The 18,901-nt window shown below is 42.0% G+C and overlaps 5 protein-coding genes across 8 annotated transcripts; 2 read left to right on the top strand and 3 right to left on the bottom strand.

Annotated features, from left to right (window-relative positions):
* Positions 1-994: 994 nt before the first annotated feature.
* Positions 995-1,365, top strand: RB195_003184 (uncharacterized protein; the record flags this gene model as incomplete). The annotated part of the gene is made up of 3 exons (XM_064200734.1): positions 995-1,090; positions 1,161-1,284; positions 1,358-1,365. The coding sequence occupies 3 exons, from the start codon at positions 995-997 to the stop codon at positions 1,363-1,365; spliced, it is 228 nt and encodes a 75-aa protein (XP_064056615.1).
* Positions 1,366-2,416: 1,051 nt separating this feature from the next.
* Positions 2,417-3,277, bottom strand: RB195_003183 (uncharacterized protein; the record flags this gene model as incomplete). Its single annotated transcript, XM_064200733.1, has 1 exon — positions 2,417-3,277. One exon carries the CDS (start codon positions 3,275-3,277, stop codon positions 2,417-2,419), a length of 861 nt encoding a protein of 286 aa, XP_064056614.1.
* A 241-nt stretch (positions 3,278-3,518) lies between these two features.
* On the bottom strand, positions 3,519-5,136 carry RB195_003182 (uncharacterized protein; the record flags this gene model as incomplete). Its single annotated transcript, XM_064200732.1, has 2 exons — positions 3,519-4,574; positions 4,696-5,136. 2 exons carry the CDS (start codon positions 5,134-5,136, stop codon positions 3,519-3,521), a joined length of 1,497 nt encoding a protein of 498 aa, XP_064056613.1.
* Positions 5,137-5,903: 767 nt separating this feature from the next.
* Positions 5,904-9,603, top strand: RB195_003181 (uncharacterized protein; the record flags this gene model as incomplete). Of its 2 annotated transcripts, XM_064200730.1 has the most annotated exons (12): positions 5,904-5,946; positions 6,592-6,665; positions 6,764-6,839; positions 7,342-7,477; positions 7,532-7,596; positions 7,710-7,800; positions 8,049-8,139; positions 8,198-8,308; positions 8,572-8,740; positions 8,889-8,998; positions 9,056-9,222; positions 9,315-9,603. In XM_064200730.1, 12 exons carry the CDS (start codon positions 5,904-5,906, stop codon positions 9,601-9,603), a joined length of 1,422 nt encoding a protein of 473 aa, XP_064056611.1. The 2 variants fall into 2 exon arrangements, with proteins under 2 accessions (XP_064056611.1, XP_064056612.1); XM_064200731.1 differs by lacking the exon at positions 5,904-5,946 and having other exon boundaries at positions 6,618-6,665.
* Positions 9,604-9,682: 79 nt separating this feature from the next.
* RB195_003180 (uncharacterized protein) lies at positions 9,683-18,206 on the bottom strand (the record flags this gene model as incomplete). Of its 3 annotated transcripts, XM_064200729.1 has the most annotated exons (19): positions 10,969-11,111; positions 11,306-11,395; positions 11,464-11,564; positions 11,761-11,877; positions 12,011-12,141; positions 12,595-12,671; positions 12,724-12,820; positions 12,874-13,037; positions 13,161-13,373; positions 13,451-13,541; positions 13,602-13,742; positions 16,056-16,118; positions 16,178-16,315; positions 16,368-16,477; positions 16,550-16,577; positions 17,660-17,729; positions 17,788-17,849; positions 17,905-18,093; positions 18,147-18,206. In XM_064200729.1, 19 exons carry the CDS (start codon positions 18,204-18,206, stop codon positions 10,969-10,971), a joined length of 2,085 nt encoding a protein of 694 aa, XP_064056608.1. The 3 variants fall into 3 exon arrangements, with proteins under 3 accessions (XP_064056610.1, XP_064056608.1, XP_064056609.1); XM_064200728.1 differs by lacking the exons at positions 16,056-16,118; positions 16,178-16,315; positions 16,368-16,477; ... (3 more) ...; positions 17,905-18,093; positions 18,147-18,206 and adding an exon at positions 9,683-9,794 and having other exon boundaries at positions 11,009-11,111; positions 13,602-13,670; XM_064200727.1 differs by lacking the exons at positions 10,969-11,111; positions 11,306-11,395; positions 11,464-11,564; ... (9 more) ...; positions 17,660-17,729; positions 18,147-18,206 and having other exon boundaries at positions 16,029-16,118; positions 17,905-18,128.
* Between the last annotated feature and the right edge of the window lie 695 nt (positions 18,207-18,901).

The following is an 18,901-nucleotide window of genomic DNA, read 5'->3' as shown; positions in this document are numbered from 1 at the left end:
ATTTGAAAAAATCCTATTTATGTTTATGAATAAGGAAAAATGGGAGTTGATTGACTGTTCAAAAATTCCAATGTTGTCATGCATTATTCAAACCTATGCACTTCCGAAATCACGACTATTTGATAAATTTCATTGAGTTTTGTGTAATTTACTAAGATAAATGTAGACTCCTAAATTGCTTCAACTTGTCCTGATCTTTCGGTGACAGGAATGTGAGCATTTTAGCCCGTGTGCATTTCTCAGCTCTCATTTTTCGGTTTCTCTCTGTTTGCTAACTTCGCCATGTGCATGCGTCGATTTCTGACCTCTTATGCGACCTCTCTTGATACGATGCCAATCTCGTTACTTTGAAAAACATGGCGCTCTACTCAGAACTACGATGCCTACAACATTTTGCCTGTTGAAACTTTGTAACTAGAAGTATTTCTGGGAGTTTTTCATCGAATTTTTATATTCGCATTATGTGCCGTTCTAGATTTTCGTTCTAGATAAGCACCTAAAAAAGGACATTGTATGCACAAAAGTAGCTTTAATTTTCTCCTACCTTGTTCACTGAAATTAGTAGTTGTTAGGAATATTTTCGCCCGCCTTGATTTTCTTTTATTCTCCTTCTGCAATCCTCTGTAGACCTGTATTGATTCCACACAATATGATCGACACAGAACATTTTTGTTCTGGAAAACATTGGACTCCACCGCAGTGAGCTTGATGTCTTAGTTTAAACACGGCTTTCGGTAGTAAATAATCATGAAAAGTTGGACTTTGTTGCACTCCACCGAATAAACACTTTTTTTGCTCCATAATCGGCTACTTTGTGGGTCATGCCCGACTTTTCCTCCCATCACGGCTGTCCTGAACTCTCTTATCAATTTTCAGAGCATTGACTACGCCACACTGGTAAACAATGCCGAATGTTTTTCTTTAATCGATCCATTACTTTTCATCCTTACTGTTCTGATTTAAAAGAGTATTAATGTCATTATTAAGAGAAGCAATGCATCCTCTTCTTGTATTTTCTTTTATTTTACTACTGGTTCCATGCAATTCATACAAAATGGTCCTTTTTGTCCCAAATATGGCCAATAGTCAAGTAAGTACAAGAGCGTTCTGAAAACTCTTCATCATTCGTTATCTCGTTTTTAGTTTCTATAGAGTTTCAGGTTCTTTTCAATAGTCGAGTAGCTGAAACGCTTGCGAAAGCAGGTCATGATGTCACAATGGTGATGATAACTGCAATGGATGACTTTGATTCCAAAGACGTCAAAATAATGAAGGAAGTTAAAAGTACGGCAGTTTACAGATAAAGTCACTACAAGTCACTGCAGATAATGTTAAGTTGGCTTCTTATTTTTTACAGACGCATAACCGGCATCATTTCGCTTCGGCAGCATCCCGCCCAGTTGAGACCCTGAGGGAGGAAACGGTACTCCTCACGCCCAAACCACGCCCCATAAGAGTATAGTAGGGTCAAAACGACAGCACGCAATTGCGTATGCGGGTTCTCTCGAGGCGTTTCGATGGAGCGTCGCCTCTAGGAGCGTGGTGAAATCCTTACTGGTACCACCCATCGCTGTAGTTTGCGACGATTCCAATTCGGTTCCAACTGCTGCCCCCACCGCGCCGTTTCGAACGCGTACGCAAATGCACCGCAACTACAATCGTGATTCATGTCGTTTTGACCCAACTATATATCTTGATCCGGCCCCTTAGGCGCTTGCTGAATCAAAAACTTTCCGCAACTTCGAATCCACTGTTGATTTGTTTTTTTGGATCTCAGCCCCCCAGTTTATAGTCCTAGAAAATTGTAACTTTTTCAAAGAGGAATCCTGTGATAGACACTCATGGTGAGTACATAGATAATCTTCAAGCTATGAAGTTTAAATGGTATGTATGCGTGGAAAAATAAGTAGCCAACCTAATACACTATTCGTTGAAATATCATAAAGACAAAAACTTGTGTTGCTTTATTAGTAAAGCTATATGAAACATCATATTATCAAAAGCAAACTGCTGGCAGTTTCGTGCTCTCAAAAGGCATAGTGGAATTGACGATGTTTCGATCTCGTTCCGAGTGCACGTAACGGTTAAAAGTGTAGTTCATGAGCATGAGCGTGATCACGCTTAGTTCCTTTTAGTAGTTCAGAAAGAGGTTTGATTACGCAGGCTTCTGTTATCCCGCATCCAGAGCGATGCCACTTATAACGAAAAATAGGACAAGCAATAGCACGGTCGTTCAAGGTCTTCAGTCCAACTAATGTAACTGAAATGCGATTGAAGACGTTGAACGACCGCGCGTAACGCGTCAGCGATTTTGCGAGCAGAAGCTCCCGCACTCGCAAAATAGTTGACGCGTTACGGATTCCACTAATTCTAAAAAAAAAAACCTTGAAAAACTTGACTCCCGTTGATCTTCGAACTAGTAGAGCGGGCGCCAGTAATTCTTCCATTTGTACCGATCGCGTGCCACAGTAGCACAGTGGTTCCCCCTTTCGCGTGGGACACGAAGAGCATCATACTTTTCTTTGAAGGACTTCGTGAAGAAATCTGACCATCGGGTCGGCGGTATTCCTGTAGTGCGCTTAATATCGCGGGGAACCCAGTCGCTCACGGCTTTGGTCCAACGGTTGTCGTTAAAGCGCATCACGTGTCCGGCCCACCTTATTTTACTTTCCTTGGCAAACGCGGCTGCGTCTGTAATCTTCGATCGCTGCCGTAGGAGAGAACTTCGAATCCCGTCCCTCACTTGCGTGAAACGGGATGCTCCTAGCATCACTCTCTCAATTGCGCGTTTAATGACGCTCACCGCGTTTTCTTCCTGCTTGCGAAATTCCCAGGTTTCCCAAGCATAGGTCAAAGCAGGAAGTACGGTGGTGTTGAAGAGGTGAGCACGGAGCCGGGTGTTCCTGGTCTTCTTCACTACATCCTCGATGCTCTTGTACGCTCCCCATGCCGCTCGTCTCCTCCTGCCCAGCTCGGGAGTCAGGTCGTTCGCCAAGTTCAACTCCCGACCCAGATAAACGTAGCTGCTGCATTCGGATATGTTTGTTCCGTTGAGCGTGAATGGGGCATCCGAGACCCATCCGTTCCGCATGAACATCGTCTTTTGTAGGTTCAGCTGAAGACCGATGCATCCACATGTTTCGTCGAATTCGGTTAGCATTCGTTCCGCTTGACTGATGCTAGGTGTTATCAGTACGATGTCATCAGCGAAGCGCAAATGGTGTAGCTGCCGACCATCAACCTTCACTCCCATGTCGTCCCATTCCAACTTTCGCATTGCGTTCTCGAGGGTGGCTGTGAATATTTTGGGTGAAATTGTATCACCCTGTCGGACACCCCTCCTCACGTCAATGATGATGTTCTTCTAGAATGGCGAAATTCCGGTCGTGAAGTTACTGTACAACTCTCGAAGTACCTTTATATACTGAGTAGGGACGCCCAGAGCAGCATCTTGTACTCTCGTGATACCTCGATGAGTTTCGAAACAGTGTGATGTGGTCAATCGTACTGAATTGTTTTCAAAACCCTGATTGCTCGCATGGCTGTCCTTCATCCACTACTTTTTCAATCCTATTAAGGATCACTCTTGTAAAGAGCTTGTAGATGGAGCAGATTGGGCGATAGTTGCCGATGTCACGTGGATCTCCCTTTTTATACAGCAACACGGTCTTGCTGGTCTTCCACTGTTTAGGAACCTTGCATTCCGACAGATAACGTGTAAAGAGCCTCGCCAGGGTGTTGATGAGTAGTGGCGGAAGGCTCTTCAGTTGTTCTGGTTTCATTCTGTCGAGACTGGGTGATGTACGACTTCTTACCGACATGATAGAATGTCGTATTTCGGACGGGAGAACCTCTGGAATGACATGTCCGTCTTCCCTCAGATGGTGAAGAGGAAAGCGGACATGGCTGTGGGAGAGATCAGAGTAGAAGTCGTAGATGATTTTTTCCATCCCCCTCCTCGATGCAATGGCTGTTTCCTTTGGGTTCCGGAGAGCAGTCATCCTCGTCTTGCGACTGGCGAAGTCTCGACGGGCATAGCAGATGCTTTTCTCCGCCTCTGCAGCTTCAGCCAGCACTTCTGCTCTTCTCTCTTTAAGGTCTTCCTTTATCGCCTCTCTGCAAAGCCTTGCGAGCACTGACGTGAGTTCCTGGCTCCCTGCGGTTCGTGCTGCTCCACGCTGGCGTATCAGCTCAAGAGTTTCAAGAGACAGGCGTCTCTTGGTGGTTTTAGAACTCTCAGCCTTCTGCGCGCAGTCGTGAAGGTGTTCAAGGAGCCGGTCATATTCTTCGCCGATGTTGTCCCTTGCGTAATCTTCCCAAAAGCCGGCTAACGTAGCGAAAAGATCCCAGTTGATGATAGTTCTGGGATTTCTCTCTCTGCACTTGGCGGCTTTCTCTGCTCTTCTTGTGAAGGGATATCTTCCTCGGAGGAGACGATGGTCCGATCCCGTATAGAACTTTGGTACAACACCGACGTCCGTCAGGCAGAACCTTTTATTAACGATGATGTGGTCTATTTCATTACAGTACCCTCCACCGGGTGACTCCCACGTCCAACGTGGAGAGGAGGGCTTCTGGAATTGCGAGTTCCCATGGATGGTCTGATGATGAACACGGAGAGCCTCTCCCCTGGTCATTTCATTATAGGCCGTGGGTCCCGATGTGAAGTTCCTCCGGCGTTCTTCTTGGGCCAACCTCAGCGTTCAAATCGCCAATTATGACCTTATAGAAGGCACGATCTTCTCGGTAGAACTTTTCCATGTCTATATAGAAAGTTTCGACTTCTTCTTCATCGTAGCTTGATGTTGGAGCGTAAGCGAGGAAGGTAGTTAAAGCTGGTGTTGGGCCACATCTTCTCATCCGCAGACGTCCGATTCGGGTCGTAAGTTGTTCAGAAGAGTCGATGTTCTTTGCCATACTCGTGTTGACGAGGACGCCAACTCCACCAATACCTCTACTGTCGCATGTTCCCAAGAACAGTTCTTCTCCAGTTCCATATACGGCGTTGAGAGGGTGACGTCGTCTCGTCTCGGTCAGTCTGATGACGTCGTACTTGATCTTTTTGGCTTGCATCATCAGATCTTCGATGGCCACTTCCGATGCAAGCGTACGTGCGTTATAAGTACAGATCGGCATCCTAGTCCTTTTCTGTTTTGGTAGCCTACATGACTCCTGCAACCCCGTCCTTCGTGGCGCTACCGTTCCTCCAGAATCGGGAGACTCTTTCTTACTACTCTATTGTGCGTAAAATTTGAAAATCCATGAGCAGGTTGCAAGCCTCTAGTCCCATGAGTTTTTGGGGGAACGTAGCATTCTCCCTAAATCCACTCACGTCTCTGGGCAAGCACAAAGTTGCTTTTGGTTTGCGATTACCCCTCTATCCGCCACCCGGGGACGCGCCACGTAGCCTCGCGACAAACCGGCTGTGATCCCTCTAGTGAGGGAGATCCGTGGCCACTAATTCTATCGCTTATAATAAGTTGCATGGGGAAATGGAATCACAAAAGAGTTTCTTCGTACGCCTTCTGAATAATTAGCGGAACTGAACGTAATCACGCAGGTACTCGTAAACTATCACTCGTTGCATCACCTTATCACTTGTGCTCCCGTTGTTCGTCGATTTGCTCGAGTGGAACCCAGTAATACACCCATGTTATCCTATGCCTTCTCTCCTCGCAGAACCACCAAGAACATTGTATTTTTATCTAAAAGAAAGAAAGTTGTTTGTAAAAAAAAAAGCGTAATTATCAGGTTGGCTGTCTTTTTGCAGCACGTTTGGCATCGTTTGATATGGTCAATTAACCAAAACATAGGTTAAAGCCGGAAGTACGGTGGTGTTAAAAAACACGGAGCACGGAGCGGGGCATTTGTGGTCTTCATGGCTACATCCCCGATGGTCTTATATGCTCTCTAAGCCGCTCATTCCCTCATGTGCCATGCTTGAAGGTCAGCTCGTCAGTTTCCCGACTTAAATACACATAGCAGGAGTCCTCGGGTATAATCGCTCCGTTGACTGTGAATGCGAATGATGTATTGCTGGCGATGGACGAGCTGAAATCATGCAAATTTTACATAATCTCATTCTCATTTCCATTTTCTGGGTGATTTAATCGCTGATGATGATAGTTTCTGGTGGGAGAATATCCTCAAGACTACCCACCGATACCTTATTCCTGCAAGAATAAACTTAAAGGCAGCATACCACAAATCTGAGGTGGTGCGGATTTCAGTGGAGTATCCGTATAGGGTGGCGCGGTGCACTAGAAGGCATCGTACAAAACAGCATTCAGAAGTCGGCAGCTTGCAGTGATTCAGAAAGAGATGAGCGAAGCCACCGCGGTCTCCATAATCCACGACCCCGTATAGGGATACTCCACCTGAAATCCGTACCACCCCAGATTCGTGGTATGCTGCCTTTAACAAATGAAGAATCCAGCTCAGAAACACTATAGACAATAGGTAGAAACGGACCTCATTCCCAGTAATCAAGTGAAGCTCTGAAGATCGTCAAAATGAATGGAATATAAATTCGACTGAACAATCACGGCTTAGCAGGGTAGTACTTATATTAATGAAGCAGTATTAGTTTAGTTCATCGAGTGAATGCTTCCTGCGGCATGAAAAAGCGGGATATGGAAGAAGAACAGAGCAAGGTAATATTTGAGGTAAGTACTTCTATAAAAGTCAGAAACTTTGGAATAGGAACGAGAAATGATGGTATTTGGTAAGCTGTAAGCAATGAATCAGCAACTTTCTTGTATAGGATCTATCTGCGTGGGATTCCAGATTGAGAGAACACATAGGTCGTATGACAACCCTTCTGGTAACGTCCTGCCGAAGTAAGTGGTACTCTTTATTTTTATATAACTTTCAGATTTTCTACCTAGCAGAATTGAATGAAGCCTGGTACACTGGGAACGTAAAGGTAGCTTACCAGGAAATTTACGTAGTGTGGAAATCCTATAGAAAATATAGAATTAGGAGTGTAGGATACGAATAAGAGCGTAGTTTTGTTCAGCTTACCCTAATCGTCGTAAAAACGGCGTTTGTTCCTACGAGGTAAGTTGTGTCACCCTTGTGCACGCGTCGCATCTTTATGCGATCAGTAAATGATCAATGGGGTATACTCAGCAGCCTATTTATGCAGAACCGATGAATAGTCTGCTGAGGAGACCAGAACGTGTACAGGGGGACGCGTTCTGGTCTCCTCAGCAGACTATTCATCGGTTCTACCGTACCTCGTAGGGACGATTAGTAGTACTTGAGTGGGCCACTACGCTTACTTAAAATTGGGAGCGAGCTAGAAGAATGTTGTCATATTCAAATAGATCTTACTCCTAGAAATGGTTGAAAACAGGGAATTTTTGAACTGGCTGGAGGCGGAAAAATTCGACCTAGCATTTTCTCATATGTACGACGTCTGTCCAATCGGTCTTATTCACCATGCAAAGATTCCGTCTTGGATTTGGCTGAACAGGTACAGATAGTGTCGAAACTTTACTCATTTTTTAATCAATTTTTCTTTTTTTAGCGGCGCTCTTATGGATTTCGTTGCTTATTACATGGGAGTCCCAACTATTCCCAGCTACACACCACGTAAGTTTTCAGTTTTTTAAAGGTTACCGAAGAAAACTCGCTTGTAGATAATGCATCAGAGCTATTTGAAGTCAGTGTTGATAGTTCTTCTACTAATTCCTATAACTTTACAGCAGTCGTCATGGAAAGCTCTGACCATATGAATTTCATAGAAAGGACCAAGAGTTTGATTGGCCACACATTGATATCATTCATGTGGAAAAAGTAAGCAGAACAACCGTTATTTATTTATTTTCTTAATCCAGGCATCATTTTTGGAACGACTATAGTCGTTGTCGAGTGCGTTCAACTGACTGAGCGGACCGCGTTTCTCACAGTCCCAATCGGTGGCATATCGCGCTCATCAGTTGACCACATTTGATGGCGGCTATGTGTATAGAAAAGATAGAACGGGATCCTTGCCACTCGCATTTTCTTTTAAAAAAATCAATTTGTGCACAACATTCTTACAGAATGTTCGCCGATGGCGAGACTGCGATTTTCCAGGAGTTGATTGACCACGATTTTCCTGATATAGTAGACGTAGCGAAGAAGTGCCCTCTGGTAGAGTGAAAGTCAACAATGCGGAATGAAAGTGAAGACATCTGACTTTGTTAAATAGGTTATGGTTAATTCAAACGAACTATATGATCTTCCCCGACCAACATTGGCGAAAATTGTCAACATCGGCGGCATCGGAATCCAAGAGAAGGATGCAAAACTACTGCCACAAGTGCGCTTTTTGATTTGTCGTTTTTTTTTTGTAGTTATTTTCGGTAGGATTTTGCATAAGGAATCTTCCCACAACCAAGCAAGCCGACATTTGTGGATTCAAAATCACATCGAGTTGTTATCAGTAGCGAATTCCCTGCAGTAGACCTAACAGTAACATGAATATTTTTCTAATGCTCCTAAAATGATTTGCAAGGACTCAGACCCATTCGTTTTTTTTTTTTTTTTTTTTTTTTTTTGAAAATCATTTATCTCCTGACTCAGGAATTCCAACGGATCGTAGACACCGCCGAAGGGATAGTGGTGTTTTCTTTTGGATCAGTGACTCCAAGTCACAAAATGCCTATGAAATGGAAGATGGCCTTCGTTAATGCGTTCAGACGTTTCCCCAAATACCACTTTCTCTGCAGATATCAAGCAACAGATTTGCAAGGTTCGTCAGTGAAGTTGGAGTAGTGTATAGTTGAAATAATCCAGCAGGTCCTCGCTTGTTCAAACATTATTTGAATACAACTAGAGTTTCCTAAATTAAAACATTTCACTTCATAATCGGTCTTCCAACAGAAGCTTTTCCGTCTCAGATAAGATCTCACCAAATGTGCACTTATTCAAATGGTTGCCACAAGCTGATCTCTTACAAAACCCAAAAACAAAAGCGTTCATATCACATGGAGGGTACAACAGTGTGCAAGTAAGTGTATATAATTCCTGCTATTTAGCAATAACTGTGTATGTCCATGATATTCAGGAGGCAATCTCAGCCGGTGTCCCGATGATCACCGTAGCTTTATTTGGAGATCAACCAAAAAATGCTAAAATGGCTGAAAGACACCAATTTGCTATTAATCTTCGTAAGAGCGATCTTAGCGCGGATACGATAGCTGATGCTCTCCGTAAAATGCTTAATGATCAAAGGTCTCTTTCCCTCTTTGCAGATTTGCCAATATTTATTTATTAATTTAATATGTCAATATGACCACTTTTCACACAAAAACCAGTTGTTACAGCTACTCACAAAAAATCAAGCGGCTCTCACAGATGACGAAGAAGAAGCCAGTGAGTGCGTCGCACCTGCTGGTCTCATGGGCCGAATTTGTGGCCGAGTTCAAAACGTTGGATAATCTCGTACCGGCTGGAAACAAACTCAACTTCTTCCAGTATCATTCTCTTGATGTGATTGCATTCCTTCTACTCATTGTAACTATTATTCTGTATATTTCTTGGAAATTCTTAAAGCTCGCAACATGTAAATTATATTCCATCTTTTTCCGTTCCAAAAAAGAAAAGAAAGCTTAATCTGTTCCTATTTGACCTCTACCGCTTGCTCAACTTGAACTGGTCGTGATTGTCTTGTGTTAATCTCTCTACATAGAAATCATTGTTGCTGCCATTTCATTATAAACTCAATGATCCTATTGGTTTTCATGCATTGCAGCAGAGCAATGTCCGTAGCACGCAGAGGTTTAGCAGCTGACTGTAAACATACACTAAAATGTAATTGTAATGAATGTTCCATTCATCAACGAGCACACTAGCTTAGCCGTTTTGCACACTTTCCAAAAATCCGTTCTTCAAAGAATTTCCAAAAAAAAAAGAAAGAAGAAACCTCTACAAGATCTTGATCGGGTATGCTTGACTGGTGACTAACGATGAGGAAGCTGGTTTGGAAAAGTTTCACGAGGTGGGACCTCGCATTTTTTAATGTTAGATTTTCCCCGAAATAGATCCATTTTGTTCTCCATACAATTTATTCTGACTTATTTGACTATGATGATTATTTTACGCGGGTTTTGTAGGAATATCTGTCGAAATACTACAACATATCGTCATCAAAGTCTAACCCCCCCTCTCCTGGATCCTTTGCTTTGTCTTTCAAGGATATCTCCAGAAAGGGAATTCGACAAACCAATTTTTAACCGGTTTTTAACCAATTTTTTCAAAAAATTTCTCATCTTTTACCATGCATAGCATGTTTTTGGGCCGTGGGCGCAGCCCTATTACCCGGTTAAGTTCCATTTCATTATATGACGTAATGGTACATTTTGATTCTCCTTTTTCAAGGTGAACAAAAAAAATTAAACGTAACGTGTACAACATCAGATTGTTCTCTAAAGAATAATCGAAGTTCTGCTTGTGAAGCGATTACAAAAATCCCTTGTTTGGGTAACCCATTGTACGCGTAAACAATAGCAACTTGTACCGCGTGTACGTGGGCGGAAGCTATTTATGACTAAACCTTATACTTACTCTTTATATTACGGTAATGCACGGGATAATGTATACCCGTCGAGCTAAGAAGCATCGACGGCTAAAGCCAGGAATTGAAAAAAATGAATACTGTCTTATGTTAGGAGTCAGCTACATCAATTAGCGGGTACAGTGGACAAAATTCGATTTTTTCGGTTCGATGCGTGTTCGACTGGAACCAAGCAAAAAGAGTATGTGCTAAGCAGATCAAGTGCGATTTTGCGTTGCGACTTACGCGCAGCGACTACACGGCTGTAAAATTTTGACGGCGACTGCAAACCTAGGATTAATTTCAAAGATTTCTTCCAACCAAGGTGAACATCTACTTCAGCAGTCTATTAGCACTTGAGGAAATTTTTTATTAGAAATTTATAAAAAATTGAAATTTATCACTAAATGTTTCTGGCACTCTGTTCAAAAGTAAAGCCTTGGCTTCTTTGTCACATAGATGAACCTTCTTCTAGTAGTAGTTGGAACAGTGGTCTCCTCATATTCATCCTCCATCTCATCCAGTTCAACTACTGGCGGTTGATGTGACCCAAACGGTGGAGGTACGTCTATCTAAAATGCAATCGATGTGAAGAGGGGAATTAATATCTTCCAGATAATTCATTTGTTTTCTACAAAGGAAATTTCCCTTTCTACCGGATAGCTTAGGATCAAAATAACCCAGTTAATTTTACTCAATAAAAATCGAGAATAACAACAAGTAATCATCAACCATGATTTTGTTACATAAACGCTGAAAAACCTGCCTTCTCTTCCTGAGACTCTTCATTGATTGTGGTCTCCAGTGGAGGCGGAAGCGTGGTTGTTGAAGTTGTTGTTGGTGACGTCTTGTCTGAATTGTCTTCCATAAAATACCAAATTTCTAGTGCAGTTGAAATATGATATTATAATGAAACACACGCGTGGTAGTAGAACTAGGATCGTCCGTCACTGCGAAACGATTCACTTTAGTCCCAATGATGGTGCCTGGTGGAGCGTTTCCTGGGAGTGAAGATCTCGATCTGAATCCCCGGATGCATTTTGATCCATTTCATCTCACTTTTTGAAATCACTGACCAAGGAACGAAACACGCTGCGGGTGTGACTACATTACAACATCCCGCACCGCATTTCTAATCGAGTTATTTTCGCGACACATAAAGTACTGTAACGTGTGTAACTGCGCGAGAAAAGAAAAGTGGTCTCATTCCATCTGACCTTTCTCCTGGTGGCCGTATCTCTTGGCGTGCTGGTGGGCCAGCTGCGAAGTTAGGCGGTCTTGCTGGAAGTATACGCACAGCTTCTGACTGACTTTTACCAAGTTCGGGTGACGAGCTGGAAATTGTACCAGTACGGGAAAATTTGGCAAGCTAGAGCTTTTCTTCACAAAAAAAAAACATATAATGAGTTGTGTATTTCTACGTGGTTTAAATAAAATTCAAAGGAATGCGCACATTGAGATGATTACCTAATTCCGCGGACTTCAAGAACGTCATCATCACGATTAGACACTTCCACTGACTTCAAATGAGATGAAGGTTTTGCTAGCAAGGAGGTTCCGTGTTGCATCATCGGTTCATTCTTTGGTGAGTATTTTTTCTTAAGAAGAATATATCTCGATAAAAAGAATGCAAAAATGTACATTGAAGCATTGTAAATAGAAATTGTTTTTTTTTGCTGGTTGAAAAATTCTGTAGCAGTTCGTGTAAAAGGTGTGATAGAGGCAAAGATGAAGTTTTGGCCATGTTTTCAACGATAACTTCGTTTTTGTTTTAGCGATATTTTGTTTTTTTTCGAAGCAATATTTTCTCCATGTTTTTTATCCATCATGTTTTTTTTATTAGTATAAGACATAAAAGTAAGTTCTGAATGCTATCAAGCACTGGTGTTAAATAAGCCAAGTGTGCTAAGCTCTATCTTAATTAAATTTTGAGTACTTCCAATCCTATCCATATCTCCTCCGATATTTAAAGTTCATTTTGCTTTGGTTGGATATTTTTACAGCCAGATGTGTTTCAACCACTTTGCAGAAAAGACAGAGTAATTACTCACTTTTTGCTCACTAATAATATGTAGCTCCAAGGGGCATGGGCAGAATTTGGCGTCAGCTCCTTTTTCTCCGGGAGGACCTACACGACAATTTCGATAGCTCACTATGCTACAAAGTATTCTTACGAATACCTTTAGGTCCTCTGTCTCCCACATTTCCATTTATTCCATCTAATCCGTTTGGTCCTGGTTGTCCTGTAGGCCCGAGTGGTCCATAGATGTAGTTTCTCTGCGGATGAAATTGAATAAGAAAAAATGTTTTTAGTTGGACTCTTCCCTTACTTTTCCACGAGGTCCTTGTGCTCCAGCTCGACCAACAGGACCATCTGCTCCTTTTGGACCGGGTTTTCCTACACCACCTTGTGCTGGTCGACCTGCTGCGCCACGACCACCCGGGTTTCCAGGAAATCCCGGTGGGCCAATATCACCTTCGGGACCAATATCCCCTGAACAGAAGAATCTTTACTATAGCGTTTCCATTCCAAATTGAGTGATTTTAAATTCAAAGGAGAAATGAATTTCCATTTCAGATCCAATTGAAAAATGCTCTTGAGTACTATAAAGAATACCGTCAATTCCATCCACAGCTGGAATTCCCGGTGGTCCCTTGTGCCCCTTCTCGCCCGGTGATCCACGTTCACCTGGTGGTCCTTCTGGGCCCATTTTTCCAGCTGGGCAAATCACACACTTCTCCTCTTGCTCAGCTAGGATATCGCGAGCATCTATTCCACGTTTTCCTATAGGTCCATCGGTTCCCGCTGGTCCATCTTTACCTGGTGGTCCTGCAATGATCTGTTTGTCATTTCACAATTCGTAAAATAATAGTGTTCATAGTCATTAAAGAAATATGCGGGTAGACCTGGGGGACCACGTCTTGCCGGTGCACAAACTACTTCCCTCTTCTGACGTTCCGAATCCTTCATAAGTCCAGCTATATCTCTCTCCAGAATCTAAATAGTTATTTCAAGTCATGTGATTATCCTAGAAACTACAGGAAGTGTGTCATTCACCTTGAACCCTCGTATGCTTTGCAAAACCTTGTCACGAGAGTTTTCTACTCTTTTCACCACGAGAGGCATGTAAGCTAATTGTAGTATAACTGTAAATGTAGACAAGAATATGGTTAGGTAGCCAGCGTAGTAGAACCACATCTGAACAAGAAGTGTTAATTTCATTTTAAAAAAAACACTGGAAATTTACGCAAAGAGAAAGAAAAGCAGCAGAGAAAAGTTGTTTTTGTGCGACAAAGCAGCCGCTAATATGCATAACCCTTAAATTTAAAGAGAGCATATTGCGAGGTAGACATGGTTCGGGAACCGCTGGAAAACGTAGAGTTCAGGTTGTGGACTACGGAAACGAACGGGGTCCCGCTCATTTTCATGTAATCGTCGTAAAAAATTTCGTGGAAGATTGCGTCTTTTCCTAAGAAATCACTTGACGCACCACCTTGTCCACGTGCCGCGTCCACGAGCGAGCGGTCGAAGATTGATGAGGCCTCGTGACCAGCCTATTCAAGTAAAACCAATTAAGCGTGCGCGTTCTAAGGTGCTTCGTAGGAACTGAAGCGGTACCCACATCGCTTGTTAGGACATCTAGAAGAATTTGATCGGGGCCACGTTAGTTTTGCGTAATCTGCAACACGAACTCTCTGTCTTCCCTGCGGTTATCATGCCACTTCAATTTTGTGATACGCTGCCTTCAATGGTATGACTCTGAGAACAGTGACAGGTGAAGAAGTGGTTCTGGACTGAAATCCTACCAAAGATGACAATAGTATTGTCAACAAGCTTCGTTCTTTTTGTTCTTTGCTTACATATGCTAGATATAACAATGATAGAAAGAAAAAAAGCTACAAATACATGCAGAGAGGTGCATTGGATTTCTATATTATTTTCTGGAGAAAAACTTTGAGAACTTTGTGTAATTATTTGAAAAGTTCACAAAATTTTACTTATGGTAAGCATATGTTTTCTTTGTGCAGTTACTATCCAGATATGAGAGCGGTTAGACTCCTTCAAAAAAAGTCCCATTTTGCAAACAAACCACTCATTGTCGTTCGCAAAAATGACATTTCTTAGTTTGCAGCGATGGTTAGCAAAGATTCCGACGTTTGTAGTTCTTGAAGAGATCCGTATGGATCTCTTCAAGAACTACAAACGTCGGAATCCGTATTGTAGTGCAATGTCGTAACTGTAACGTTTTGATCCGAGGAAGTTTCCTACATTTTTCAAAAATTTTATAAAACATCAGATCTTAAAGCTTTGAGAAATGGTTTCTTTCTTTCTGCAGCAGTATGTTTCCACATGATTTCCGGCTTACATTGAAATACTTAGATTTTTTTAAGTGAGGAAATTTGCGAACTATTCCGGTACCCACAGTGCTCCGAAGTAGGAGAAATCATGCGATTTTCCGTAAGGAGAGTACTAAACTATATTTATATTCGAGAACTGAGAAATAGCAGCTTACACTTCTTTGAAGGTATGTCAAGAAGAAACTTAAAAAGTTCTGAAGTTACGACAAAACGAATGAATGACGAACCTTATTATTAAAAAAAGAGGAGCGGTATTAATCAAAAACAATAACACGCCCAATCAATAATGTAATAAAATTGAATAACGACATGAATCAAAATTTGAATTTGAATCGTCACTGAAAATTACTGAAAAATCAGCACATAGAAGAATCAAGAAACCGAAATGTCTTATCAAAGAAACTAGCGAATTCCACGGAATTGAAAACGAATCTATTCACTCTCGTACGCGAACGAATGCAATGAGAACTGGGTAAGAAAAATCAGGTCAGATTACCGCTATCGTGACCTCATTTGGTAATCAGGAAACGAGCAATTAAATAAGTAATCCTATCAATAAGACGTCATTTCGGCTCTTTTCAAAGGTACTTTTTAACCGACTATGGTTCCCGGGGGTTTCCAGAGAAATAGGTTAGGTTTGCAGGAACGTGCAGTTATCCTTGGTTGTGATGCAATAGTAGTGCAACATTCAGGTGTCAAGCATTCTCAAAAAAAAATTAATCAAGTAAGACATCGGGGTTTTGAACATGCATATCCTGCAATATCAGAAACTCGAACTATTTTCAGGGTCCTGAAAAAGACGAGAAAAACGTAGCTGATGAGGCGTGAAGAATAAGAGCTTCACCAAAACCTTGTTGCCAAAAACAGGAAGACATAGATTCTGACTCACGATCCTGAGAAAACTCTACATTTTTACGGTTTTTGTCACTCACGCATTACAATATTGTCATGTATTTGTACTTGTGTTATTGTTTTTTGTCTTTATTTTGTACACAAACAATAAACCGTGTTTACGTATGACATCGGGGTCATTTTTATTGCAATCAAGGTGGCTCTCGAATATCATCCATTGCAGATATTTCAACCCCTTTATTATTAAACGAGCGCTAAAGAAGGGGTAACGATGCTATTCTTGAACGAGCAGCGGCAATACCATCATCTCCGTTTCACGTGCCTGATTGAACACCTCCCTACATGGCACCTCACCTTCCTCAGCCTAAAATTTTGACGGATATTTCTCTCGAAATTTTACGTAAATCTATCGTAAAATCATACTTTTGTCGTGACGAGAACAATCTTATCAATCTTGGCGCCACCATTTTGACGCAAAATATCAATTCTGGCAGATCTGCCAGGCTCTACCGAACCGAACACCGGATTCACACGGTACAACATATTATCCGAACATTTCACCTGGAAAAATAGAATTAAAGGTTATTTCTTTAGGAGTTGTAGTGAACGTTACCTTGAAGAATTTGCGATCCTGAGTGTCGTTAATAACGTTCACTCCTTTCAGACCGCCTATAGCCTTGTAGCTTAGCTCAGTGGGCTCAACACGAAGCTCAGTAGGTTTCGCTTAAAGTTTTTTTTTCTCTGCAGTGATGTCATCTGCGGATATGCCCAGATATTGAATATCTTAAGAATTACCTGGGAGAGAGCAATCAGGAGGGGGACCCTGAAAGGACAAATTTTTAGTGGTTTAAAGTAGATTTCAGAAGGTGGCTCCAATCAAAACTAAGAATCGTTTTAATAGCGCTAAGCACATTAAGGTTAGTCAAGTCTCCAAAAGTCATCGTCCACTTTCTCTGATCTTCGAAACGGATCTCATTTTTGAGAACAGAACAAGAACAAGAGATATGACATCGTAAAAATCTCTTTCTTTCATCGATTAGGGGAAATTCAGGAAGGAGGAAAGAGCTGAACGAGACCATGGAAAAACCTGATCTTGTTTCTAGCAGAAAAAAGGGTATCATCTACTTATAATCTGTGCGAAACCAGCGAAAGATTTCTGGAATTCAAAAAGCTTGAGTGGAGAACACTTTAAAGGCATCACTCCACAAATCTGAGGTGGTATGGATTTCAGGTGGAGTATTCGTATAGGGGATAGTAGAGAATGGAGAGGGGGTGATTCCGTCCATTTCTTCCTAATTGCGGTAAAAAACCGCCGGGAGATACGGCTTTAAGCGTTTTCCATTATTTTCCACCATTTTCCACAAAAAGTTTGACTGGAACGCGCCAGCCTCGTGCGGCGCCGCATCTTCCGGGCCGGTTTTTACGGCAATTAGGAAGAAATGGACGGAATCACCCTCCTTTCCATAATCCACTATCCCTTATAAGAATAATCCACCTGAAATCTGCATCACCTCAGACTCGCGGAGTGATGCCTTTAAGCAACCGCAAAATGAACATCACTTCATAAAATGTAGTTGTACGCAAGAGATTTTATCCTTATCTATCCTCATTTTGACTGGAACATTATGCGTTGAGGTGGATCCCGATAAAGCGCGATACGCTCAACTTAAAACGGTCGAAACTCCTACAGAGTGGAAAGAAAGCATAATTGCAGGCTTTAAAGTTCGCTCAGCTGTGTTCCGGATGGGTAGTGGTATATGGCGCCTTCGCTTTTTACATGTTGGCGCGGTTCTTTTTGGGTTGCCACGGCTCTGAGGATTTACAAAGATGCGATGACTTTTTCCTGCAACGCTTTTAACTTCCACTATTATTATTAACGCTCGGATAAATAAGGAATCCACATACTCTGCCACTTCTGCTCGATTTCGACCCTCTTTTACTCTTTGACTTAGAGCTCTTCGATCGGCTACGCTTGCTGGAATTCTTCTCGAATGATCTTGATTAGACGGATCGCTAATGCTCGTCATAGTTACCTCCTCGAACTCTTGCTTTCCCTCCTACTTCTGCTCTTGCTCCTACTCTTGCTTCTCGATGACTAGATTTGATACATTTCAGAATTATGCGCGCTCGAGTCCAACAAAACACATTACCTTAGATCTTCCTCGCTTGCTTTTACGTCTACTTCCCCTTTTGCTACTATGTCGACTTGACCGGCTACCTCTTGATCTTCCTTTCTTGCTCTTACCACTACGATGAGAGCGGTGCGATCGGGACCTGCTGGAGCGTCCCGACTTTCCGGATTTACTGGATCGTTTCGATTTCCCGGCCGTTTCTCTCTTCTAAATGCGCACGTTTTCAGCGAAGTAATCCACATGACACTGCTTATTGATACCTTCTTACTACATGCAAATAGAGCAACCGCCCCTGCGGGCACAGCGAGTAACCACCACATGTAAACTGAGGAACCCTTTCATGGTTTTCAGCTATCAAAGAAAGATCTTATCCAGTTGTTTATTCAAAATAACTTATCGTTTGAAAGAAGTTTCTGATAGACCTGTTGATACCGGGTTATGCTCGAAGAGCGATGGTAAATGTTTCATTTGCGATGCCGCAGTGCTCCTCCGGTTCTGTTCTAAGGAGTGCTGATTGAGAAGAACCTGGATCGATCATATTTGTCTAAACTCTTGGCTTAACTTCTGAGCTTTTGTATTAGGAGCATAAAAAAGAATTCTACCTGTACTACACAGTATTTTCTACTTGTATAAATTTTTTAAAGTTTTTTTTTCTGTTTTTTTTTTGGTATATTTGAGTTCGAAGTGGTTAGTAAATTTTCGTAAGTTAAGAGAGAACTTTTTAAAAAAAAAATAAATTAAAAATTTATTTAAAAGTATTTGCATCTCTTCTCCGTTACAACACGAAATGCTTCCGTGGTATCTATGCAAAGTTGTTTGTAAACGAAAACACTAACAAACTGCATATTAGGTCGGCAATTCCTCCTGGAAACATTGAACTGATTCCTCTGTTTTCAAATTATCTGGGTATGAAGAATTGAATTTCTCCTTAATGACTCAATACTAAGAAAATCACATCAAAGATTTGTTTCGTTGCTTTTCGCACAGATTCGCATATACACCTAGCTTCTCACAA

The sequence above is a fragment of the Necator americanus genome, chromosome IV (assembly GCF_031761385.1).
Source record: "Necator americanus strain Aroian chromosome IV, whole genome shotgun sequence".
In the NCBI taxonomy this organism is placed as follows: Eukaryota; Metazoa; Nematoda; class Chromadorea; order Rhabditida; family Ancylostomatidae; genus Necator; species Necator americanus.
Note: the sequence above shows the minus strand (reverse complement) of the source record. Positions and strands in the feature narration are given on the sequence as shown.